We start from the raw sequence: 26425 nt of genomic DNA, 5'->3' as shown, positions 1-26425 counted from the left end.
GTGGAGGCAAACTCGATAGAGTCTTTTAAGAGACTTCTGGATGAGTACATGGGACTTAATAGGATTGAGGGTTATAGGTAAGCCTATATATAAGCCTCGGTAGGTAGGGACAAGACCGGCGCAACTTGTGGGCGGAAGGGCCTGTTTGTGCTGTATTTTTTCTATGTTCTATTTTTTCTATGTTCTATGTTAAAATGAATCACCTTGCACTTATCAGGGTTAAACTCCTATCAATGTCTCTTTGGAGCCTACAACAGCCCTCCACCTTATCCACTACTCCACCAATCTTGGTGTCATCAGCAAATTTACTGATCCACCTTCCAGCCCCCTCCTCCAAGTCATTGATAAAAATCACAAAAAGCAGAGGACCCAGCACTGATCCCTGTGGTACACCGCTGGTAACTGGTCTCCAATCTGAAAATTTTCCATCCACCACCACCCTCTGTCTTCTATGAGATAGCCAGTCACTTATCGAATCGGCCAAATTTCCCTCTATAGTTGAGTTGGTACTGGCTGTATGGGGAAGACCTGCAGATGGTCTGGGAGAAGGTGCAGTTTGAATCAGCCATCCAGTCCAGCCAGAAAAGTCTTGGGCTGCATTGGACAGCGGCATGCCGGAACAGCAGCGTGTCCGAACAATTCTTGGAAGTGTGAGAGTTTGAGAGGTCATGTGGGATGCTTTTATTAAAGCCACAGTAGCTTTGCCTTGGGTGCTGGATTTTTATAATTAACGAACTATAAGGGAGTGTTGCCTGGGAGGTATTTACTTGCGAGTCTGACAAAGTAGGGAGTCTTTTGGGGGGAGGGGGAATGTTTTGCAAGACTAATTTTCACCGTGTAAATGTAATCTTGTGTGCTTATGTTTTCTTTTCTTCTTGTTATTAAACCTTTAATTTTAATTTTTGAATCCCAAATGTGTCGGTGCAGTTCTTGCTGCTGAGATTTTGTTCTTATTTTCGGAATGTGGCTCATGGCCCATATGCCAGGTTTCCCTCTGGGATTTGGTTGGCTCAGCAATTCACATCTGCTGCTGTACAGTAATACACTGTGAGGTTCACTCCTGTAATATGTTCTACAGTAATACACTGAGGTTCACTACAGTGATACACTGTCCGCTAACAAACTGCAGTAACATGCTGTATGGTAGAAGACAATGCAGTATGCCGATAGCCATCACTCCTGTTCATTCATCTTTCTTACTATGGAACATGTTCTTGGAGCTCCCGTGTTTTTCAGCATTCAGTACATTGTGTCAGCGAGATTTTCTCACATCACCAGAGCTGGAAGCGATCCACAACTGCTGATTTTTTTTAGCCTGTTTGCTGCCGCAATAGCGTAATAATTCTTCTATAAAAAAACACAAAGGATTTAATTTAAATTGAGCTACAGGGAACGATTATTTGCATTAAACAGATAACGTGGAATCAGAGAATGTGTGTGGGGGTGTGTATGTATTTTTGGGGGTGGGGTGTGTGTGTGGCTGTGTGGAATGTCAATGTCTCAGACACACTGATGCGCGTTATCAAACACGAGGCCTGAAGCTCGGTAAATGAAAGGCTTTTATTTACTGTAATGAAGCAGCCAGTAATTATATACACTATCCCAGACTGAAGGGGTCCCGGCCAGAGCAGGGACTCTTATACCTCTCCCAGGAGGCGGAGCCCGACTGGGATGTGCCACAACACTACAGTACGAAGGTGTAACAACCCCACCCTAACCCCAACAGCAACAATAGCACAACCCAACAGTAACATATGTACATCCTTGTAGTACTGGCCAGACCCTGGCTCAGTACTATCCAGTGGGAACCAACGATGGTTCACCACACACACTCACAAACATGTCTGGGCATGGTTGTGAGTATGTGTGTGAGAGTGACTGTGTATGTCTGTGTCTTTGCATGTGAATGTGCGACAGTGCAGCACTCCCTCAGTACTGACTCTCTGACAGTGCAGCACTCGCTCAGCACTGACCCTCTGACAGTGCGCCACTCCCTCAGTACTGACCCCTCTGAAAATCTGGCACTCCCTCAGTACTGACCCTTTGAAAATCTGGCACTCCCTCAGTACTGACTCTCTGACAGTGCGGCACTCCCTCAGTACTGACTCTCTGACAGTGCAGCACTCACTCAGCACTGACCCTCTGACAGTGCGCCACTCCCTCAGTACTGACCCTCTGAAAATCTGGCACTCCCTCAGTACTGACCCAGTACACCAAGATTGGTGGAGTAATGGATGTGGTGGAGGGCTGTTGTAGACTGCAAAGAGACATAGATAGGATGCAAAGCTGGGCTGAAAAATGGCAGATGGAGTTCAACCCTGATAAGTGCGAGGTGATTCATTTTGGTAGGACAAATTTGAATGTGGATTACAGGGTCAACGGCAGGGTTCTGAGGAATGTGGAGGAACAGAGAGATCTTGGGGTTCATATCCACAGATCTCTGAAGGTTGCCACTCAAGTGGATAGAGCTGTGAAGAAGGCCTATGGTGTGTTAGCTTTTATTAACAGGGGGTTGGAGTTTAAGAGCCGCGGGGTTATGCTGCAATTGTACAGGACCTTGGTGAGACCACATTTGGAATATTGTATGCAGTTCTGGTCACCTCACTATAAGAAGGATGTGGAAGCGCTGGAAAGAGTGCAAAGGAGATTTACCAGGATGCTGCCTGGTTTGGAGGGTAGGTCTTATGAGGAAAGGTTGAGGGAGCTAGGGCTGTTCTCTCTGGAGCGGAGGAGGCTGAGGGGCGACTTAATAGAGGTTTATAAAATGATGAAGGGGATAGATAGAGTGAACGTTCAAAGATTATTTCCTCGGGTGGATGGAGCTATTACAAGGGGGCATAACTATAGGGTTCATGGTGGGAGATATAGGAAGGATATCAGAGGTAGGTTCTTTACTCAGAGAGTGGTTGGATTGTGGAATGGACTGCCTGCAGGGATAGTGGAGTCAGAAACTTTAGGAACATTTAAGCGGTTATTGGATAGGCACATGGAGCACACGAGGATGATAGGGAGTGGGGTAGCTTGATCTTGGTTTCAGATAAAGCTCGGCACAACATCGTGGGCCGAAGGCCTGTTCTGTGCTGTACTGTTCTATGTTCTATGTAGTACTGACTCTTTGACAGTGCGGCACTCCCTCAGCACTGACCCTCGGACAGTGCGGCACTCCCCCAGCACTGACCCTCGGACAGTGCGGCACTCCCCCAGCACTGACCCTCGGACAGTGCGGCACTCCCTCAGCACTGACCCTCGGACAGTGCGGCACTCCCTCAGCACTGACCTTCGGACAGTGCGGCACTCCCCCAGCACTGACCCTCGGACAGTGCGGCACTCCCTCAGCACTGACCCTCGGACAGTGCGGCACTCCCCCAGCACTGACCCTCGGACAGTGCGGCACTCGCTCAGCACTGACCCTCGGACAGTGCGGCACTCCCTCAGCACTGACCCTCTGACAGTGCGGCACCCTCTCAGTATTGACTCTCGAACGTGCGGCACACAGGTCCTACAGTATCTGTGTAAGGAACGAACCAATAACTGAAAGGAGGAGGTACTGCAGGGAAATAAAGAGAGGAGGGCTGCGGAGAATAGTTGGGATTGCCCTATCAGAGCATCAGCATAGGCATATGAGGAGGAAAGGGTTGGAATGAGTCAAAGCTTTGCATGAAACTGTCACCTTCCAAAGTCGCTTCATTACATATTTCTTCAGCAGCAACTGGGACTTGAGTTGGATCCTGCTGTGCCTGGTTTTTGCAGCTAGATTTTTGACCCAAGGATGTTTCAGGCATTGAGCAGCACTGAACCGTCCACTGAAACAAAAAGATACGAAAAAAATGAAAGCGGGCAACTCAGGAAATACTGTCCACCAACACTGATGCATTGTCCCGCGTGCTGACGCTGGCGCGCTCCGCCGCGAACTCCGCCGCGCCCCGGCGCCGACACGCCCTCCTACGCCAACACGCCCTCCCACACCCCCACGCCGACGCGCTGCCACCTCCCGCGCCCCCACGCCGACACGCCCTCCCACGCCGTCGCGCTCCCACGCCGTCGCACGCTCCCACGCCGCTGCGCCCCCATGCTGACGCGCCCTCCCGCGCCGACGCGCCCTCCCGCGCCCCCACGCCGACGCGCCCTCCCGCGCCGACGCGCCCTCCCGCGCCCCCACGCCGACGCGCCCTCCCACGCCGACGTGCCATCCCGCGCCCCCATGCCAACGCGCCGCCACCCCCCACGCCGACACGCCCTCCCACGCCGACGCGCCCTCCCGCCCTCCCACACCGACGCACCCTCCCGCACCCCCACGCCGACGCACGCCGCCGCGCCCCCATGCTGACGCGCCCCCACGCCGACGTGCCCTCCCACGCCCCCACGCTGATGCACCCTCCCGCGCCCCCATGCCGACGCGCACTCTGGCGCCACCGCGCCCCCACGCTGACACGCCCTCCCTCGCCGACGGATCCTCCCACGCCGACGCGCCGCCACATCCCGCGCCCCCACGCCGACACGTCCTTCCATGCCGACGCGCCCTCCCGCGCCCCCACGCCGATGCATGCTCCCACGCCGCCGCGCCCCCATGCTGATGCGCCCTCCCACGCTGATCCGCCCTCCCGCGCCCCCACGCCGACGTGCCCTCCCGCGCCCCCACGCCGACGTGCCCTCCCGCGCCCCCATGCCGCGCCCTCCTGCGCCCACGGGCCGACGGCCCCCACGCCGACGTGCCCCCACGCCTTCGCGCCCCCCCGCATTCCCACGCCGACGCGCCCCCTCCCGTCCACCCGCGCCCCCACTCTGATGCTCCCTCCCACGCCGACGCGCCCCCCCCGCCAACGAGCCCTCCTGAGCCCTCCCGCGCCCTCCTGCACCCACGCGCCCTCCTGCGCCCACGCGGCCTTCTGCGCCCCTGCGCCCTCCACCCCGCGTCCTCCTGCGCCCACGCGTCCTCCTGCGCCCACGCGTCCTCCTGCGCCCACGCGTCATAGAACATAGAACATAGAACATTACAGCGCAGAACAGGCCCTTCGGCCCACGATGTTGCACCGACCAGTTAAAAAAAAAAACTGTGACCCTCCAACCTAAACCAATTTCTTTTCGTCCATGAACCTATCTACGGATCTCTTAAACGCCCCCAAACTAGGCGCATTTACTACTGATGCTGGCAGGGCATTCCAATCCCTCACCACCCTCTGGGTAAAGAACCTACCCCTGACATCGGTTCTATAACTACCCCCCCTCAATTTAAAGCCATGCCCCCTCGTGCTGGATTTCTCCATCAGAGGAAAAAGGCTATCACTATCGACCCTATCTAAACCTCTAATCATCTTATATGTTTCAATAAGATCCCCTCTTAGCCGCCGCCTTTCCAGCGAAAACAATCCCAAATCCCTCAGCCTCTCCTCATAGGATCTCCCCTCCATACCAGGCAACATCCTGGTAAACCTCCTCTGCACCCTCTCCAAAGCCTCCACATCCTTCCTGTAATGTGGGGACCAGAACTGCACACAGTACTCCAAGTGCGGCCGCACCAGAGTTGTGTACAGTTGCAACATAACGCTACGACTCCTAAATTCAATCCCCCTACCAATAAACGCCAAGACACCATATGCCTTCTTAACAACCTTATCTACTTGATTCCCAACTTTCAGGGATCTATGCACACATACACCTAGATCCCTCTGCTCCTCCACACTATTCAAAGTCCTCCCGTTAGCCCTATACTCAACACATCTGTTATTCCTACCAAAGTGAATTACCTCACACTTCTCCGCATTAAACTCCATCCGCCACCTCTCGGCCCAACTTTGCAACCTGTCTAAGTCTTCCTGCAAACTACGACACCCTTCCTCACTGTCTACCACACCACCGACTTTGGTGTCATCAGCAAATTTGCTAATCCACCCAACTATACCCTCATCCAGATCATTAATAAATATTACAAACAGCAGTGGCCCCAAAACAGATCCCTGAGGTACACCACTTGTAACCGCACTCCATGATGAATATTTACTATCAACCACCACCCTCTGTTTCCTATCCGCTAGCCAATTCCTGATCCAATTTCCTAGATCACCCCCAATCCCATACATCTGCATTTTCTGCAGAAGCCTACCATGGTGAACCTTATCAAACGCCTTACTAAAATCCATATATACCACGTCCACTGCCTTGCCCCCATCCACCTCCTTGGTCACTTTCTCAAAAAACTCAATAAGGTTAGTAAGGCACGACCTACCTGCCACAAAACCATGCTGACTATCACCTATCAATTCATTACTCTCCAAATAACTATAAATCCTATCCCTTATAATTTTTTCCAACATCTTGCCGACAACAGAAGTGAGACTCACCGGTCTATAATTCCCGGGGAAGTCTCTGTTCCCCTTCTTAAACAATGGGACAACATTCGCTAACCTCCATTCGCGTCCTCCTGCGCCCACGCGTCCTCCTGCGCCCACGCGTCCTCCTGCGCCCACGCGCCCTCCTGCGCCCACGCGCCCTCCTGCGCTCACGCGCCCACGCGCCCTCCTGCGCCCACGCGCCCTCCTGCGCCCACGCGCCCTCCTGCGCCCACGCGCCCTCCTGCGCCCACGCGCCCTCCTGCGGCCACGCGCCCTCCTGCGCCCACGCGCCCTCCTGCGCCCACGCGCCCTCCTGCGCCCACGCGCCCTCCTGCGCCCACGCGCCCTCCTGCGCCCACGTGCCCTCCCGCGCCCACGCGCCATCACGACCTCCCGCGCCCCACGCTGACACGCACAGTCTAACTGCACTCAAACAAATACTAACACCTGCACTGTCCTCCACCCCGCGTCCTCCTGCGCCCACGCGTCCTCCTGCGCCCACGCGTCCTCCTGCGCCCACGCGTCCTCCTGCGCCCACGCGTCCTCCTGCGCCCACGCGTCCTCCTGCGCCCACGCGTCCTCCTGCGCCCACGCGTCCTCCTGCGCCCACGCGCCCTCCTGCGCCCACGCGCCCTCCTGCGCCCACGCGCCCACGCGCCCTCCTGCGCCCACGCGCCCTCCTGCGCCCACGCGCCCTCCTGCGCCCACGCGCCCTCCTGCGCCCACGCGCCCTCCTGCGCCCACGCGCCCTCCTGCGCCCACGCGCCCTCCTGCGCCCACGCGCCCTCCTGCGCCCACGCGCCCTCCTGCGCCCACGCGCCCTCATGCGCCCACGCGCCCTCCTGCGCCCACGCGCCCTCCTGCGCCCACGCGCCCTCCTGCGCCCACGCGCCCTCCTGCGCCCACGCGCCCTCCTGCGCCCACGCGCCCTCCTGCGCCCTCCTGCGCCCACGTGCCCTCCTGCGCCCACGTGCCCTCCCGCGCCCACGCGCCATCACGACCTCCCGCGCCCCACGCTGACACGCACAGTCTAACTGCACTCAAACAAATACTAACACCTGCACTGTCATCCAACCACCAGAGACTCCAAAATTAAAACACTCTGATATAGTGACAAATAAGCAAAAGATCTGGCCATGTTTGGATCTTTACCTCTTCTCTCTGATCAGTAAGTTTGCAATAAAGTCTTTGGCATCTTCTGAGATATTTTCAAAGGCTTCATCGTCAAAGCTGCAGTTGGTAGTCAGGATGTTACTGAGGGTCTCTGCATCTGTGTCTCCCAGAAATGGTGACAGCCCACTCAATCTAAACAGGAACAACAATCAGAGGCACTGAGAGTGGCACCAGACAAATCCAATGGAAAAAAAGAACAGTATGAGAGAGGGAGCATTACAGCCTGACAGATCACAGTATGAGGGGGAGGATTGCAGTCTGACAGATCACAGTGTGAGAGAGGATTACAGTCTGACAGATCCCAGTGTGACAGTGGATTACAGTCTGACAGATCCCAGTGTGACAGTGGATTACAGTCTGACAGATCCCAGTGTGACAGTGGATTACAGTCTGACAGATCCAAATGTGAGAGAGGATTACAGTCTGACAGATCACAGTGTGACAGTGGATTACAGTCTGACAGATCACAGTGTGACAGTGGATTACAGTCTGACAGATCACAGTGTGAGAGAGGATTACAGTCTGACAGATCACAGTGTGAGAGAGGATTACAGTCTGACAGATCCCAGTGTGACAGTGGATTACAGTCTGACAGATCCCAGTGTGACAGTGGATTACAGTCTGACAGATCCCAGTGTGACAGTGGATTACAGTCTGACAGATCCAAATGTGAGAGAGGATTACAGTCTGACAGATCACAGTGTGACAGTGGATTACAATCTGACAGATCACAGTGTGACAGTGGATCACAGTCTGACAGATCACAGTGTGAGAGAGGATTACAGTCTGACAGATCACAGTGTGAGAGAGGATTACAGTCTGACAGATCACAGTGTGACAGTGGATTACAGTCTGACAGATCCCAGTGTGACAGTGGATTACAGTCTGACAGATCACAGTGTGCCAGTGGATTACAGTCTGACAGATTACAGTGTGAGAGAGGATTACAGTCTGACAGATCACAGTGTGACAGTGGATTACAGTCTGACAGATCACAGTGTGAGAGAGGATTACAGTCTGACAGATCACAGTGTGCCAGTGGATTACAGTCTGACAGATCACAGTGTGAGAGAGGATTACAGTCTGACAGATCACAGTGTGAGAGAGGATTACAGTCTACTGTTATGTCTGCACCAATTAGTTATGGCACCTGAAGAACCTTGAGGTTGGCTTGGTAACTTGAACACTTGCAACTCTTTATTGTAGGTGTGCGCTGCTCCACAGTCAGATCTGAGACTGCACAACCGGGTCCCACACTGGGAGGAGCTAATCCAGTAAGAAGTTTAACAACACCAGGTTAAAGTCCAACAGGTTTATTTGGTAGCAAAAGCCACACAAGCTTTCGGAGCTCCAAGCCCCTTCTTCACCTGGTGTTGTTAAACTTCTTACTGTGTTTACCCCAGTCCAACGCTGGCATCTCCACATCAGGAGCTAATCCCCCAGGGGTCACCTGACCTGAATTCTTAAAGGGCAGTACACATCCCAAAGCTCAGCATGCATTATATAATATATTACACAATCTGACAGATCCCAGTGTGAGAGGATTTCAGTCTGACAGACCATAGTATGTTTATGGGAGGGTTACAATCTAACATATTATAGTCTGTGAGAGGTTACTCTCTGACAAATCAGTCTGTGAGAGAAGACTTCAGTCTAACAGATCACAGTCTGAGTGAGAGGGTTACAGTCTGAGATCACAGCCTGTGTGAGAGGGTTACAGTCTGACAAATCACAGCCTGTGTGTGAGAGGGTTACAGTCTGACAAATCACAGCCTGTGTGTGAGAGGGTTACAGTCTGACAAATCACAGCCTGTGTGTGAGAGGGTTACAGTCTGACAGATCACAGCCTGTGTGAGAGGGTTACAGTCTGACAAATCACAGCCTGTGTGTGAGAGGGTTACACTCTGACAGATCACAGCCTGTGTGAGAGGGTTACAGTCTGACAAATCACAGCCTGTGTGTGAGAGGGTTACAGTCTGACAGATCACAGCCTGTGTGTGAGAGGGTTACTGTCTGACAGACCACAGCCTGTGTGAGAGGGTTACAGTTTGACAGATCACAGCCTGTGTGAGAGGGTTACAGTCTGACAGATCACAGCCTGTGTGAGAGGGTTACAGTCTGACAGATCACAGCCTATGTGAGAGGGTTACAGTCTGACAGATCATGACAGATCACAGCCTATGTGAGAGGGTTACAGTCTGACAGATCACAGCCTGTGTGAGAGGGTTACAGTCTGACAGATCACAGCCTGTGTGAGAGGGTTACAGTCTGACAGATCACAGCCTGTGTGAGAGGGTTACAGTCTGACAGATCACAGCCTGTGTGAGAGGGTTACAGTCTGACAGATCACAGCCTGTGTGAGAGGGTTACAGTCTGACAGATCACAGCCTGTGTGAGAGGGTTACAGTCTGACAGATCACAGCCTGTGTGAGAGGGTTACAGTTTGACAGATCACAGCCTGTGAGAGGGTTACAGTTTGACAGATCACAGCCTGTGTGAGAGGGTTACAGTCTGACAGATCACAGCCTGTGAGAGAGGGTTACAGTTTGACAGATCACAGCCTGTGTGAGAGGGTTACAGTCTGACAGATGATTATGGTCTGTGAGATGCAGCTGTATCTCATAGTGAACATATTGTTTGGGTAGTTGGATAATCTCATTGTAGATGATTTGCACTCAGTCTATATTCTTTTTTCATTTGTTGACAGAATATGCGCACCAGTAATTATTATCCATCCCTAATTACCCTCGAGAAGGCGATGGTGAGTTGCTGGCCATGTGATGTCATTATTGAGTAATCTGTCTGCTATTCTTTTGGATGTGCTGTGAAATCCCACACTCTGCTTCCCCTGACCTTCTCCTCCTACCTGTGCTCCATCTGTCTAACATGCCGAGCTCACGGGATATTCTGTTACTCACAGCATGTAGGTGACAACACCCAGACTCCACATGTCCGTGGGAAAGGACACGTGTTCAAAGTTGACAATTTCTGGAGCCAGAAATTCTGGTGTTCCAAATGACACCCGTAGCTTCTCTCTGGGTTTGTACCTGAGGGAGGAATCACAAGTCTGTAACATTGCTTTAAGGAATGGGGCTACAGTTCCAAGTCTGTGTTGTAGTATTGCTTTAAGAGTGATATCCCTTTAAGAATTTCAATACGAAGTTGAACCAGGTACCTGGATGTCACCAAGTGACCGGAGCCATAGCCTCTCTCTTTGCACAGTCATGTCCTAAACAACAGGCTGTACTGATTTAGCTGTAAATAAACCCCACCACAGACCCTCAAACAAACATTCATGTCCCTTGTTTATGTTATATACAGAGAGCACAAAGGTGAGGCAATGACATCTTCACCAACTCTCACCATTAACTCCCTCAATCATTCAATCCATTAACCAATAAGCAAAAGGAAGAGAGAAGGGGAATGGGAATCATGAAGATTGGGAAGATCATGAAGTGGGAAGGAGACAGACAGGAACATTCAAACGTTAAGCGGTGGATCAAAACTAGCACTCTTGTTTCCGAATCGTTACATTCCAGCCTCACTCTGTCAGTTAAACCCACAATCAAGGCTGACAGTGCAGTGTAACACTGAGGGAGTGCTGCACTGTTGCTGGTATCATTTTCCATAGTCCCATTGGTTCACTCAGTTGGCATCAGAGATGTCATGTGCATTATTTCTGAGCAACATTCTGTAGGAAGACAGATCTGTCTGTCCCTTCAAAGGTTAGGGAAAGGAATATGTAAACAGGCTCAATTCAATGCTCCTGTCATTGGACCAATCATGCAGTGAATGAGTTGACATTGCAGCAGAATAGTCTTGAGAAATTAAATTCCGTTTAAAATATAAAGCTGGGTCAGTAAAAATGGCAAGTGACTGGCAACTTGGAGAAAAACAGAATTCTTCAATAATGATCTGCAAATATTCTCCAGAACTGTTTCCTTCCCATTTCCCACATTGCTGCTCTCATGTCTCCCCTTCTTCAGTGGGACTTTCCTTCACTCTCCACATTGCCTCTATCTCCAGCAGGGTTCCACTACCGAACACATCCACCCCACCTCATCCTTTCAGTATTTCAAAGGGACCATTTTTTCTGTGACACCCTGGTCCATTGCCCCAATATGTCCTCCCATTCCCATGCAAAGGCAGGAGATACAATGCCTATCCCTTTATCACCTCACTTTACATTAATACACTGGGGGGACTGGATTTTACACTCCTGCTGCCAGAGCGTTTGAGGGCATTTCGAACACACAAAATCCGGTGATTGGCCTTCCATTACCCATCTGCGGACTGTCAACCTGTCTGAGATTTACAGGGGGACAGTGGAGGCATCAGGCAGCCTGCCCACCTTGGAGCCTACTTATTGAGACCCTTAAATGGCCACTGATGGGCCTCATCCTGCCCCTGTCAGTATTCTACCTGCAGCATTCATGTGGGGAATCCAGCAGCTAAGCTGTGCAGGCTGGAGTCAGGCAGGGGCCTCCTTTTTGGTCTCCTGGGCCCATCAGCGGCACCAGGTGTATAGCAATGCTGGGCTGCACTGGAATATCACTCTGGCACCTCCTATGTATAGACCAACATTAATGTAGAGAGATAAACTGATTAGAAATATGATAATCTATCTGAAATGAACTGAAATTAAATCGTACTGATAATCTGGGTACTGTTTTTGGCTCTTGTTTCCAAAATCCCAGCTTATTGTTGGCAGTTTTGGGTTATTCTTAATTAGACATTCATTTATGTAGAACATAGATCAGTACAGCACAGGAACAGGCCCTTCAGCCCATGAAGTTGTGCCGAACATAACGCCAAATTAAACTAATCCCTTCTGCCTGCCCTTGGTCCATATCCCTCTATTCCTTGCATATTCAGGTGCTTATCTAAAAGCTCCTTAAACACCCCATCATATCTGCCACCACCACCACCCCTGGTCACACCTTCCATCCACCTACCACTCTCTGTGTTAAAAAGCCTGCCCCTCATACCTCTTTTGAACTTTCCTGTTCTCACCTTAAGTGCATGCCCCCTAGTATTAGACATTTCAACTCTGGGAAAAAGATTCTGTCCACCCTATCGCTGCCTCTTATAATTTTATACACTTCTGTCAGTTCTCCCCTCAGCCTCCGCCGCTCCAGAGAAAACAAACCTAGTTTGTCCAACCTCTCCTTATAGATCATACCCTCTAATCCAGGCAGCATCCTGGTAAACCTCCTTCTGCACCTTCTCCAAAGACTCCACATCCTTCTTGCAATGCGGTGACCAGAATTGAACGCAATATTGTTAAGTGCAGCCTAACCAAAATTTTATAAAGCCCAGCAACATGACATCCTGACTCTTATACTCAATGCCCAACCAATAAAGGCAAGCATGCCATATTCCTTCTTTACCACCCTATCTACTTGTGTGGCCACTTCGGGGAGCTATGGACTTTAACCCCAAGGTCCCTTTGTACATCAATGCTGTTCAGGGTCCTGCCATTAACTGTATACTTACCCGTAACATTTTATCTCCCAAAGTGCAGTACCTCACACCAGATTAAACTTCATTTGCCATTTCTCCGCCCATATCTGCAAATAATGTATATCCCACTGTATCCTTTGACAACCTTCTACACTATACACAACTCCACATATTTTTGTGTCGTCTGCAAACTTACTAACCCACCCATCTATATTTTCATCCAAATCATTCATATATATCACAAACAGCAGAGGTCCCAGTACGGATCCCTGCAGAACACCACTAGTCACAGACCTCCAGCCAAAAAAACACCCTTCCACCACTACTTTCTGACTTCTTTGGTCAATTCTGAATCCAAGTAGCCAAATCACCTTGGATCCCATGCATCTTCATCTTCTGGATGAGCCTACCATGAGGACCTTGTTGAAAGCCTTACTAAAATCCATGTAGATAATATCTACTGCTCTACCCTCATCGATCACCTTCATCACCTCCTCGAAAATATCAAGTTCGTAAGACATGACCTGCCCCACACAAAGCCATGCTGACTTTCCCTAATTAGGCCACACTTTTCCAAACGGGCATAAATCCTGTCCCTTGGAATCCTCAACTACCCAACTTCCCAACTACCGATGTGAGACTCACTAGTCTATAATTTCCTGGATTATCCATATTTCCTTTCTTGAACAGAGGAACAATATTAACTACTCGCCAGTCCTCCGGGACCTCTCCAGTAGCTAGCGATGATACAAAGATCTTTGTCAGGGCCCAGTAATTTCCTCTCTTGCCTCTCTCAATAGCCTGGGGAGATCCCATTGGGCCTGGGCATTATCCACCTTAATGCTCTTCAAGAGACCCAACATCATTTCTTTTTTGATCTCAAAATGCGCTAGTATATTAGCATGCTCCACACTATCCTCTATGTCCTTCTCCTTTGTGAATACCAACGCAAGTACTCATTTAGGATCTTGCCCACATCCTCTGTCTCCAAGCACAGATTCCCTCCTTTATCCTTAGTGGTCCTACCCTCTCCCTTGTTATCCTCTTGTTTTTAATGTAAGTAATGTAGGAAATATACAGTAAATGGCAGAACCCTTAAGAGTATTGATAGGCAAAGGGATCTGGTGTACAGGTGCACAGGTCACTGAAAGTGGCAATGCAGGTGGGGAAGGTAGTCAAGAAGGCATATGGCATGCTTGCCTTCATCGGCCGGGGTATTGAGTTTAAAAATTGGCAAGTCATGTTGCAGCTTTATAGAACCTTAGTTAGGCCGCACTTGGAATATAGTGTTCAATTCTGATCGCCACACTACCAGAAGGGTGTGGAGGCTTTGGAGAGGGTACAGAAAAGATTTACCAGGATGATGCCTGATATGGAGGGCATTAGCTATGAGGAGAAGTTGGAGAAACTTGGTTTGTTCTCACTAGAGCGACGGAGGTTGAGGGGAGACCTGATAGAAGTCTACAAGATTATGAGAGGCATGGACAGAGTGGATAGTCAGAAGCTTTTTCCCAGGGTGGAAGAGTCAATTACTAGGGGGCATAGGTTTAAGGTGCGAGGGGCTAGGTTTAAAGGAGATGTACGAGGCAGATCTTTTACACAGAGAGTGGTGGGTGCCTGGGACTTGTTGCCGGGGGAGGTAGTGGAAGCGGATACGGTAGTGACTTTTAAGGGGCGTCTTGACAAGTACATGAATAGGATGGGAATAGAGGGATATGGTCGCCGGAAGGGTAGGGGTTTTAGTTAAGTCAGGCAGTATGGTCGGTGCAGGCTTGGAGGGCCGAAGGGCCTGTTCCTGTGCTGTAATTTTCTTTGTTCTTTCTAAAATGTCTTGGGATTCTCTTTAACCCTACTTGCCAAGGTCATTTCATGGTCCCTCTTTGCTCTCCTACTTTCCTGCTTGAGTTCTTTCCTGCTTTCTTCATATACCTCATAGGCTATGTCTAATTTTAGCCTCCTAAGCCTTACATATGCTTCTTTTTTCATTTTGGCTAAAATTGCAGCCTCCCTGATTATCCAAGGGTCCGTTACCATCCTTGTTCTTCCTCCTTCTGGAACATGCCGGTCCTGAACTCTGATCAGTAGGTCTTGCCCAATATCAGCTGCTCCAAATTAACTCTCCCTAGTTCCTGCCTAATACTGTCGTAATTTGCCCTCCTTCAATTTAGTACCTTCCCACAAGGTCCTGACTTATCCTTATAGCTATCTTAAAACTATCGAAAAACATTAACTAATTAAATCACTTTGTCAGATGGTTCCCAGTCCAACGCAGAGGAAGTTAATGCTTCTGGACAATTGCTAGGTAAACCCTTACTTGGGAACTTCCAAGAGGGATTCCCCAAATCATCATTGGGTTGTCTCCCAAATCTGACACTGGAGAGCCCGGAGGTTATGGTTCAATTATATTTCAATACATTATTATTGAATATAGGAGAGCAGCACGGTAGCACAGTGGTTAGCATCTCTGCTTCACAGCGATAGGACCCCCGGGTTCGACTCCTGGCTTGGGTCACTATCTGTGTGGAGTTTACACATTCTCCTCGTGTCTGCGTGAGTTTCCTCCAGACGCTCCGGTTTCATCCGATTGTCCAAAGATGTGCGAGTTAGGTGGATTGGCCATGCTAAATTGCCCCTCAGTGTCAGGGGGACTAGCTAGGGTAAATGTATGGGGATATGGCCTGGGTGGGATTGTGGTCAACTCGATGGGCTGAATGGCCTCCTTCTGCACTGTAGGATTCTATGATTCTATGAGCTGACAGCAAACATATGATCAAAGTACTGTGTTATTGTGTGTCAGGTAACTGCCATTGCTCCCAGTAGCACTACTGAGCCTATCCAATTGGCAGACAGCCTCTCGAAGACGGGGCTTACTCCTGAGATAGGGGTAGAAATCTCACCTGAAAGTAATTAACACTCCCCCTGGTGAAGGGCAGCCATTGTGTCAGAAAAGTTGACATGGATCTGAAGCAGTCAGACTGACACCTCACACATGATCCCAACAACACTCAATGTGTACACTACCTCCGAGCTAGTCCAAAGTCGATGATCTTAACTTGATTTCCATTTTGATCCACACACAAGATATTTTCAGGCTGCAGGAAGCAAAATAAAAGACAGTAATTTCAACTAATGTAACAGCTCATCATCATGAGAAGCAGAGTGTTACAGTGAGGGATGTGGGATATATCAGAGTGTTCGCTTAAGGGTGTAGGGTATATCAATGTTACAGTGATGAGTGTGGGGTACCTCAGTGTTACAGTGAGGGGTGTGGGGTATATCATTTTCACAGTGAGGGTGTGGGGTATATCAGTGTTAAAGTGAGGGGTATTTCAGTGTTACAATGAGGGGTGTGGGGTATTTCAGTGTTACAATGAGGGGTGTGGGGTATATCAGTGTTACAGTGAGGGGTGTGGGGTATATCAGTGTTACAGTGAGGGGTGTGGGGTATATCAGTGTTACAGTGAGGGGTGTGGGGTATATCAGTGTTACAGTGAGGGGTATATCAGTGTTACAGTGTGGGTGTGTGGGGTATATCAGTGTTACAGTGAGGGGTGTGGGGTATATCAGTGTTACAGTGAGGAGTGTGGGGTATATCAGTGTTACAGTGAGGAGTGTGGGGTATATCAGTGTTACAGTGAGGGATGTGGGGTATATCAGTGTTACAGTGAGGGGTGTGGGGTATATCAGTTTTACAGTGAGGGTGTGGGGTATATCAGTGTTACAGTGAGGAGTGTGGGATATATCAGTGTTACAGTGAGGGGTGTGGGGTATATCAGTTTTACAGTGAGGGTGTGGGGTATATCAGTGTTACAGTGAGGGGTGTGGGGTATATCAGTGTTACAGTGAGGAGTGTGGGATATATCAGTGTTACAGTGAGGGGTGTGGGGTATATCAGTTTTACAGTGAGGGTGTGGGGTATATCAGTGTTACAGTGAGGGGTGTGGGGTATATCAGTTTTACAGTGAGGGTGTGGGGTATATCAGTGTTACAGTGAGGGGTGTGGGGTATATCAGTTTTACAGTGAGGGTGTGGGGTATATCAGTGTTACAGTGAGGGGTGTGGGGTATATCAGTGTTACAGTGAGGGGTGTGGGGTATTTCAGTGTTACAGTGAGGGGTGTGGAGTATATCAGTGTTACAGTGAGGGTGTGTGGGGTATATCAGTGTTACAGTGAGGAGTGTGGGATATATCAGTGTTACAGTGAGGAGTGTGGGATATATCAGTGTTACAGTGAGGAGTGTGGGATATATCAGTGTTACAGTGAGGGGTGTGGGGTATATCAGTGTTACAGTGAGGGGTGTGAGGTATATCAGTGTCACAGTGAGGGGTGTGGGGTATATCAGTGTCACAGTGAGGGGTGTGGGTATATCAGTTTTACAGTGAGGGTGTGGGGTATATCAGTGTTACAGTGAGGGGTGTGGGGTATATCAGTGTTACAGTGAGGGTGTGGGGTATATCAGTGTTACAGTGAGGGGTGTGGGGTATATCAGTGTTACAGTGAGAAGTGTGGGATATATCAGTGTTACAGTGAGGGGTGTGGGGTATATCAGTGTTACAGTGAGGGGTGTGGGATATATCAGTGTTACAGTGAGGGGTGTGAGGTATATCACTGTTACAGTGAGGGGTGTGGGGTATATCAGTGTTACAGTGAGGGGGTGTGGGGTATATCAGGGTTACAGTGAGGGTTGTGGGGTATATCAGTGTTACAGTGAGGGGTGTGGGGTATATCAGTGTTACAGTGAGGGGGTGTGGGGTATTTCAGTGTCACAGTGAGGGGTGTGGGGTATTTCAGTGTCACAGTGAGGGGTGTGGGGTATATCAGTGTTACAGTGCGGGGTGTGGGGTGTATCAGTGTTACAGTGAGGGTGTGGGGTATATCAGTGTTACAGTGCGGGGTGTGGGGTGTATCAGTGTCACAGTGAGGGGTGTGGGGTATCTCAGTGTCACAGTGAGGGTGTGGGGTATATCAGTGTTACAGTGAGGGGTGTGGGGTATATCAGTGTTACAGTGAGGGGTGTGGGGTATATCAGTGTTACAGTGAGGGTGTGGGGTATTTCAGTGTTACAGTGAGGGGTGTGGGGTATTTCAGTGTTGCAGTGAGGGGTGTGGGGTATATCAGTGTCACAGTGAGGGGTGTGGGGTATATCAGTGTTACAGTGAGGGTGTGGGGTATATCAGTGTTACAGTGAGGGTGTGGGGTATATCAGTGTTACAGTGAGGAGTGTGGGGTATTTCAGTGTTACAGTGAGGGTGTGGGGTATATCAGTGTTACAGTGAGGAGTGTGGGGTATTTCAGTGTTACAGTGAGGGGTGTGGGGTATATCAGTGTTACAGTGAGGGGTGTGGGGTATTTCAGTGTTACAGTGAGGGTGTGGGGTATATCAGTGTTACAGTGAGGGGTGTGGGGTATTTCAGTGTTACAGTGAGGGGTGTGGGGTATATCAGTGTTACAGTGAGGGGTGTGGAGTATATCAGTGTTACAGTGAGGGGTGTGGGGTATATCAGTGTTACAGTGAGGGGTGTGGGGTATATCAGTGTTACAGTGAGGGTGTGGGGTATATCAGTGTCACAGTGAGGGGTGTGGGGTATATCAGTGTTACAGTGAGGGGTGTGGGGTATTTCAGTGTCACAGTGAGGGGTGTGGGGTATATCAGTGTTACAGTGAGGGGTGTGGGGTATTTCAGTGTTACAGTGAGGGGTGTGGGGTATATCAGTGTTACAGTGAGGGGTGTGGGCTATATCAGTGTTACAGTGAGGGGTGTGGGGTATTTCAGTGTTACAGTGAGGGGTGTGGGGTATATCTGTGTTACAGTGAGGGTGTGTGGGGTATATCAGTGTTACAGTGAGGGGTGTGGGGTATATCAGTGTTACAGTGAGGGGTGTGGGGTATATCTGTGTTACAGTGAGGGTGTGGGGTATATCAGTGTTACAGTGAGGATGTGGGGTATATCAGTGTTACAGTGAGGGGTGTGGGGTATTTCAGTGTTGCAGTGAGGGGTGTGGGGTATTTCAGTGTTGCAGTGAGGGGTGTGGGGTATATCAGTGTTACAGTGAGGGGTGTGGGGTATATCAGTGTTACAGTGAGGGGTGTGGAGTATATCAGTGTTACAGTGAGGGGTGTGGGGTATATCAGTGTTACAGTGAGGGGTGTGGGGTATATCAGTGTTACAGTGAGGGTGTGGGGTATATCAGTGTCACAGTGAGGGGTGTGGGGTATATCAGTGTTACAGTGAGGGTGTGGGGTATATCAGTGTCACAGTGAGGGGTGTGGGGTATATCAGTGTTACAGTGAGGGGTGTGGGGTATTTCAGTGTTACAGTGAGGGGTATGGGGTATATCAGTGTTACAGTGAGGGGTGTGTGGTATATCAGTGTTACAGTGAGGGGTGTGGGGTATTTCAGTGTTACAGTGAGGGGTGTGGGGTATATCTGTGTTACAGTGAGGGTGTGTGGGGTATATCAGTGTTACAGTGAGGGGTGTGGGGTATATCAGTGTTACAGTGAGGATGTGGGGTATATCAGTGTTACAGTGAGGGGTGTGGGGTATATCAGTGTTACAGTGAGGGGTGTGGAGTATATCAGTGTTACTGTGAAGGGTGTGGAGTATTTCAGTCTCTTGCTGAGAGGTGTGGATATATCAAGAGGGTGTTGATTTGATTTGATTTATTATTGTCACATGTATTAACATACAGTGAAAAGTATTGTTTCTTGCGTGCTACACAGACAAAACATACCGTTCATAGAGAAGGAAACGAGTGCAGAATGTAGTGTTAGTGTCAGCTTCTGGAGGAGCCTGTAAAGGAGCTGGAGGGGGAGGTAGAGGAACTCCGCATAATTCGGGAGGCGGAGGTGGAAGTTGATAGGAGTTATAGAGAAATAGTAACTCCTAGAAATGAGGCTTGGGTCAATGCCAGGAGGAGGGGTAAGAAGCAATCGGGAAGACAATCCCCTGGGGCGGTTCCCCTCCATAATAGGTTTTCGGTGCTGGAGGCTACAGTTGAGGAGGAATCAACTGAGCATAGAGAGCAGATCTCTGGGGGTGAGCCGAGTGAGAAAGCTCAGGTGGTTAGGGGCTGTAAAAGACTGGGCCTTGTGATTGGGGACTCCACAATTAAGGAGACAGATAGGAGGGTCGGAACTAAAGGTAGGGACTCAGGGTTGGTGTGTTGCCTACCAGGGGCTGGGGTCCGCGATGTGTCTGACAGGGTATTCAGGACTCTTAGGGGGGAGGGAGATAAACCACAAGTTATTGTACATGTGGGGACACACGACATAGGGAGGATAGGGGAAGGGGATATTAGGCAGGGATTTATGGAGTTGGGGTGGAAACTAAAGGCCAAGACTGACAGAGTGGTTATCTCTGGACTCTTGCCTGTACCACGGGATAGTTTAGAGAGGAATAGGGAGAGGGAAGGTTTGAATTCATGGCTGAGGGGATGGTGCAGGAGGGAGGGGTTCAGGTACTTAAGCAATTGGGGCTCGTACTGGGGAAGGTGTGACCTCTATGAGAAGGATGGTCTACACCTTAATCAGAAGGGGACCAATATCCTGGGGGGTAAATTTGCTAAGGCCATGCAGGGAGGTTTAAACTGATTCGGGGGGGGGGAGGGATCCTGAGTAGTGGGGCTGAAAGTGAGGGATGCATGGATGGGGACTGCAATGCACGGCATTGCAGAGGTGGGGTGGAGCAGGGTTTGAAATGTGTATACTTCAATGCCAGGAGTATTCGCAATAAAGTGGGTGAACTTGCAGCGTGGATCAGTACCTGGGACTTCGATGTTGTGGCTATTTCAGAGACATGGATAGAGCAGGGACAGGAATGGATGCTGCAGGTCCCGGGGTTCAAATGTTTTAGTCGAAGTAGGGAAGGAGGTAGAAGAGGGGGAGGGGTAGCATTATTGGTCAGAGATTGTATCACAGTGTCAGAGAGGAGGTTTGATGAGGACTTATCTGTTGAGGTAGTATGGGCGGAGATTAGAAATAGGAGAGGAGAGGTCACCCTGTTGGGAGTCTTTTATAGACCTCCTAAAAGTTCTAGAGAGGTTGAGGAAAGGATTGCGGAGTCAATCCTGCTTAGGAGTGAAAGTAATAGGGCAATTGTTATGGGGGATTTTAACTTGACTAATATTGACTGGAATTGTTATAGCTCTAGCTCGTTAGAGGGGTCAGTTTTTGTTCAAAGCGTGCAGGAAGGTTTTTTGACTCAGTATGTAGACAGGCCAACTAGAGGTGAGGCTATATTGGATCTGGTGCTGGGAAATGAGCCAGACCAGGTGCTAGACTTGGAAGTTGGTGTGCATTTTGGTGATAGTGACCACAATTCGGTTACGTTCACCTTAGTGATGGAAAGGGATAGGCATGAACCTCGGGCCAATGGTTTTAGCTGGGGGAAGGGTAATTATGAGGCTATTAGGAGAGAATTAGGAAACATAGGTTGGACTAGGAGATTACAGGGACTGGGAACGTCCGACATGTGGAGTTTTTTCAAGGAGCAGCTACTGCGAGTCTGTGATAGGTATGTCCCTGTCAGGCAAGGAGGAATTGGTAGGGCTAGGGAACCGTGGTGCACCAAAAAAGTTTCTTTGTTGGTTAAAAAGAAAAAGGAGGCTTATGTTCGGATGAGACGTGAGCACTCGGGTAGTGCACTAGAAAGCTTTAGATTGGCTAAGAGGGAGTTGAAGAGCGAGCTTAGAAGGGCTAAAAGGGGACATGAGAAGACTTTGGCGGATAGGGTTAAAGAGAATCCTAAGGCGTTCTATAGGTATGTCAAGAACAGAAGGTTGGTTAGGGCAAGTTTAGGGCCAGTTATAGATGGCAGAGGGAAGTTATGTGTGGAACCGGAGGAGATTGGTGAAGCATTGAACCAATATTTCTCTTCGGTGTTCACGCAAGGGGACATGAATATAGCTGAGGAGGACACTGGGTTGCAAGGGAGTAGAATAGACAGTATTACAGTTGATAAGGAGGATGTGCAGGATATTCTGGAGGGTCTGAAAATAGATAAATCCCCTGGTCCGGATGGGATTTATCCAAGGATTCTCTGGGAGGCAAGAGAAGTGATTGCAGAGCCTCTGGCTCTGATCTTCAGGTCGTCGTTGGCCTCTGGTATAGTACCAGAAGATTGGAGGTTAGCGAATGTTGTCCCATTGTTTAAGAAGGGGAACAGAGACTTCCCCGGGAATTATAGACCGGTGAGTCTCACTTCTGTTGTCGGCAAGATGTTGGAAAAAATTATAAGGGATAGGATTTATAGTTATTTGGAGAGTAATGAATTGATAGGTGATAGTCAGCATGGTTTTGTGGCAGGTAGGTCGTGCCTTACTAACCTTATTGAGTTTTTTGAGAAAGTGACCAAGGAGGTGGATGGGGGCAAGGCAGTGGACGTGGTATATATGGATTTTAGTAAGGCGTTTGATAAGGTTCACCATGGTAGGCTTCTGCAGAAAATGCAGATGTATGGGATTGGGGGTGATCTAGGAAATTGGATCAGGAATTGGCTAGCGGATAGGAAACAGAGGGTGGTGGTTGATAGTAAATATTCATCATGGAGTGCGGTTACAAGTGGTGTACCTCAGGGATCTGTTTTGGGGCCACTGCTGTTTGTAATATTTATTAATGATCTGGATGAGGGTATAGTTGGGTGGATTAGCAAATTTGCTGATGACACCAAAGTCGGTGGTGTGGTAGACAGTGAGGAAGGGTGTCGTAGTTTGCAGGAAGACTTAGACAGGTTGCAAAGTTGGGCCGAGAGGTGGCGGATGGAGTTTAATGCGGAGAAGTGTGAGGTAATTCACTTTGGTAGGAATAACAGATGTGTTGAGTATAGGGCTAACGGGAGGACTTTGAATAGTGTGGAGGAGCAGAGGGATCTAGGTGTATGTGTGCATAGATCCCTGAAAGTTGGGAATCAAGTAGATAAGGTTGTTAAGAAGGCATATGGTGTCTTGGCGTTTATTGGTAGGGGGATTGAATTTAGGAGTCGTAGCGTTATGTTGCAACTGTACACAACTCTGGTGCGGCCGCACTTGGAGTACTGTGTGCAGTTCTGGTCCCCACATTACAGGAAGGATGTGGAGGCTTTGGAGAGGGTGCAGAGGAGGTTTACCAGGATGTTGCCTGGTATGGAGGGGAGATCCTATGAGGAGAGGCTGAGGGATTTGGGATTGTTTTCGCTGGAAAGGCGGCGGCTAAGAGGGGATCTTATTGAAACATATAAGATGATTAGAGGTTTAGATAGGGTGGATAGTGATAGCCTTTTTCCTCTGATGGAGAAATCCAGCACGAGGGGGCATGGCTTTAAATTGAGGGGGGGTAGTTATAGAACCGATGTCAGGGGTAGGTTCTTTACCCAGAGGGTGGTGAGGGATTGGAATGCCCTGCCAGCATCAGTAGTAAATGCGCCTAGTTTGGGGGCGTTTAAGAGATCCGTAGATAGGTTCATGGACGAAAAGAAATTGGTTTAGGTTGGAGGGTCACAGTTTTTTTTTAACTGGTCGGTGCAACATCGTGGGCCGAAGGGCCTGTTCTGCGCTGTAATGTTCTATGTTCTATGTTCTATGTTACAGTCATAGCTAGGGTGTAGAGAAAGATCAACTTAATGCAATTAATGGGTGTGGGGTATATCAGAGTGCCACAATGAGGGGTGTGGGATATAGAGTATTACAGTAAGTGATGTAGAGTATATCAGAGTGTTATATTGAGGGGTGTGAGAGATATCAGTGTTACAGTGAGGGGTGTGGCATGTATTAGTGTTACTGTGAGGGGAGTAGGGTATATCAGTGTTACTGTGAAGTATTTCAGACTTACTGTGAGGGGTGTATGGTTAATAAGTGTGTTGCAGTGAGGGGTGTGGGCTATATCAGTGTTACATTGAGGGGTGTGGGATATAGAGGGTTACAGTGAATGGTGTGGAGTATATCAAAGTCTTATATTGAGGGGTGTGAAGTACATCAGTGTTACAGTGAGAAGTGTGGGAAATAGAGTGTTACAGTAAGGGATGTGAGATATATCAGTGTTACAGTGAGGGGTGTGGGATATATCAGAGTGTTACAGTGAGGGGTGTGGGGTAGACCAGAGGGTTACAGTGAGGGGTGTGGGGTAGCTCAGTGTGTTACAGTGAGGGGTGTGTCAGTGTAACAGTGAGGGGTGTGGGGTATATCAGATCAGAGTGTTATTGTGAGGGGTATGGATATATCAGTATTACAGTGAGGAGTGTGGGATATAGAGTGTTATAGTGAGGGGTATATCAGAGTGTTAGAGTTGATGGGCATGGGGTATATTGGTGTTACAATGATGGGTGTGGAGTATTGCAGACTCTTACAGTGAGGGCTGTGGGGTATATCAGTGTGTTACGGTGAGGGCTGTGGGGTACGTCAGTGTGTTACGGTGAGGGCTGTGGGGTATATCAGTGTGTTACAGTGAGGGCTGTGGGGTATATCAGTGTGTTACGGTGAGGGCTGTGGGGTACGTCAGTGTCACAGTGAGGGCTGTGGGGTATATCAGTGTGTTACAGTGAGGGCTGTGGGGTATATCAGTGTGTTACAGTGAGGGCTGTGGGGTATATCAGTGTGTTACGGTGAGGGCTGTGGGGTACGTCAGTGTCACAGTGAGGGCTGTGGGGTATATCAGTGTGTTACAGTGAGGGCTGTGGGGTATATCAGTGTGTTACGGTGAGGGCTGTGGGGTACGTCAGTGTCACAGTGAGGGCTGTGGGGTATATCAGTGTGTTACGGTGAGGGCTGTGGGGTATATCAGTGTGTTACGGTGAGGGCTGTGGGGTATACCAGTGTGTTACGGTGAGGGCTGTGGGGTATACCAGTGTGTTACGGTGAGGGCCGTGGGGTATATCAGTGTGTTACAGTGAGAGCTGTGGGATATATCAGAATTTTACAGTGAGGGGTGTGGGGTACATCAGTGCTACAGTGAGGGGTATTGGTTATGCAGTCGATTCCGCTGGCCCACTTGCTGAGCTCTTGTTTTCCTTGGCTGTGCTGATTCCCTGTTTCCCATTCCTGTACTGGCAGGAATTGGATGTGTTGGTAATTGGGGAAGAATTTCTGAATCCGATTGACGAATGGAGGAAATTCTTAGCTGACATGAGCGCAATGAGTTATTGGGCTGCAGAAAATTTTGCATTGATAGTATTGGGATATTGTTAGTCACCACATCTCTCAAACATATAGGGCAGAATTGACATAGACACTGATTGGAAGGGCAGGGTTTTCCCATATCTGAATGTCAGTCTCCAATGTGTAGCCTCTCCAGCTGTAGATGGGTTTTTACACCATGTGTTCTGGAATATTGAAAAACAAAATCAGTATGTGTGGTTTATGCCGTTAACCTGGTGGATAGGGACTAAGAGAGCCAGCAAAGTCATCTCCACAGAGATCCGGGCGCCATCTTTAAAGAGGGCCCCGATTAGCACTGGAACTGAATACACCCCCCAGGCACCCCCCACAACACCAATATCAGAGTGCCCGACCATCCACTCACAGGCATCGAGACACACTCTCCATGCACTCCCACCCCTTAACATAACGCGAATATCCGGAGCTCTTCCGCCCATTCACAGGCACTGGCTCTCCCAGCTACCCGCCTATACCCCCCCCCCCCCCCCCCCCCGCCACCCCACACACACAATAGGATTCCCCAGAGAGCCCAACCCAGCTCTGCTGCTTGGAATAAGTTGGCAGTGCCAGGTTTGCACTGTGAGGCAGTCCCAATCCATGCCAGGGCAGTGCCAGGGTATTACCCAGGCATGTCTCTTACCTCCCAGGCTACACTTACATTGGCGCCCCTGGCAGGGATCCCCTCGACTGACTGTTTCCCACCTTCACAAACCTGTTGTGAATGTGAGGTCTCGTTGGCGAGGTTTAAATATTCTGTGAAGGGGGTTAATGTGGAAATGAGGCCCTTTAAACATGTGTAACTGTATTTAAATACAAAGGGCAGGAACCTCGTTATGTCACCGGTGAGGAGTGGGTTAATTTGGGAAACGGGATCTTGTCAGCAAGAACCTCGTTTCATGATTTTTGAGAGATTTTACACCCGCATCAGTGTTCTCACTGACAGCAAGCACGGGTGCTAAGTCATCCCTTTAGTGTTAAATAATGTTCCTGTCAGGAGTCATTGTGGAGTGGGGAGTCAGGTGTATGGGAGTGTTGGGGAATAGGTTGGAGCGGGCCTCTCTCAGGCCTGTTCTCCATATCCATCATCAATCAATTGCAGTGAGGAATTTACCTTCAGATCCAAGTGGAGGACATACATGTGATGCATGTAATGAATGCCCTGACAAATCTGCTTCACGTACACCATTGCATCCAGCTCTGTTAGTCGGTAACTTTCATCAACGATCCTTTCAAACAGCTCTCCACCTCCCACACTGCAGGAGAAAAACACTTAAGTATCATTTTCACTCCCTTATTATGCATTAATAAGGGCGGCACGGTAGCACAGTGGTTA

The 26425-nt window shown here is 49.6% G+C and overlaps 1 protein-coding gene across 1 annotated transcript in view; it reads right to left on the bottom strand.

Annotated features, from left to right (window-relative positions):
* Positions 1–556: 556 nt before the first annotated feature.
* Positions 557–26425, bottom strand: part of LOC144508432 (myosin light chain kinase family member 4-like) — a 265392-nt gene continuing 239523 nt past the window's right edge. The window contains exons 6-11 of the mRNA XM_078236334.1: positions 26204–26345; positions 15987–16057; positions 10421–10549; positions 7482–7634; positions 3671–3803; positions 557–1347 (exon numbers count right to left, since the gene is read on the bottom strand). Of these exons, the coding sequence (XP_078092460.1) occupies positions 1267–1347; positions 3671–3803; positions 7482–7634; positions 10421–10549; positions 15987–16057; positions 26204–26345 (709 nt within the window). The 3' untranslated portion in view covers positions 557–1266. The remainder of the gene's footprint in view (positions 1348–3670; positions 3804–7481; positions 7635–10420; positions 10550–15986; positions 16058–26203; positions 26346–26425) is intronic.

The sequence above is a fragment of the Mustelus asterias genome, chromosome 20 (genome assembly GCF_964213995.1).
Source record: "Mustelus asterias chromosome 20, sMusAst1.hap1.1, whole genome shotgun sequence".
Lineage (NCBI taxonomy): Eukaryota > Metazoa > Chordata > Chondrichthyes > Carcharhiniformes > Triakidae > Mustelus > Mustelus asterias.
The sequence above is the reverse complement of the archived record's forward strand: the minus strand, read 5'-3'. Positions and strand labels throughout refer to the sequence as shown.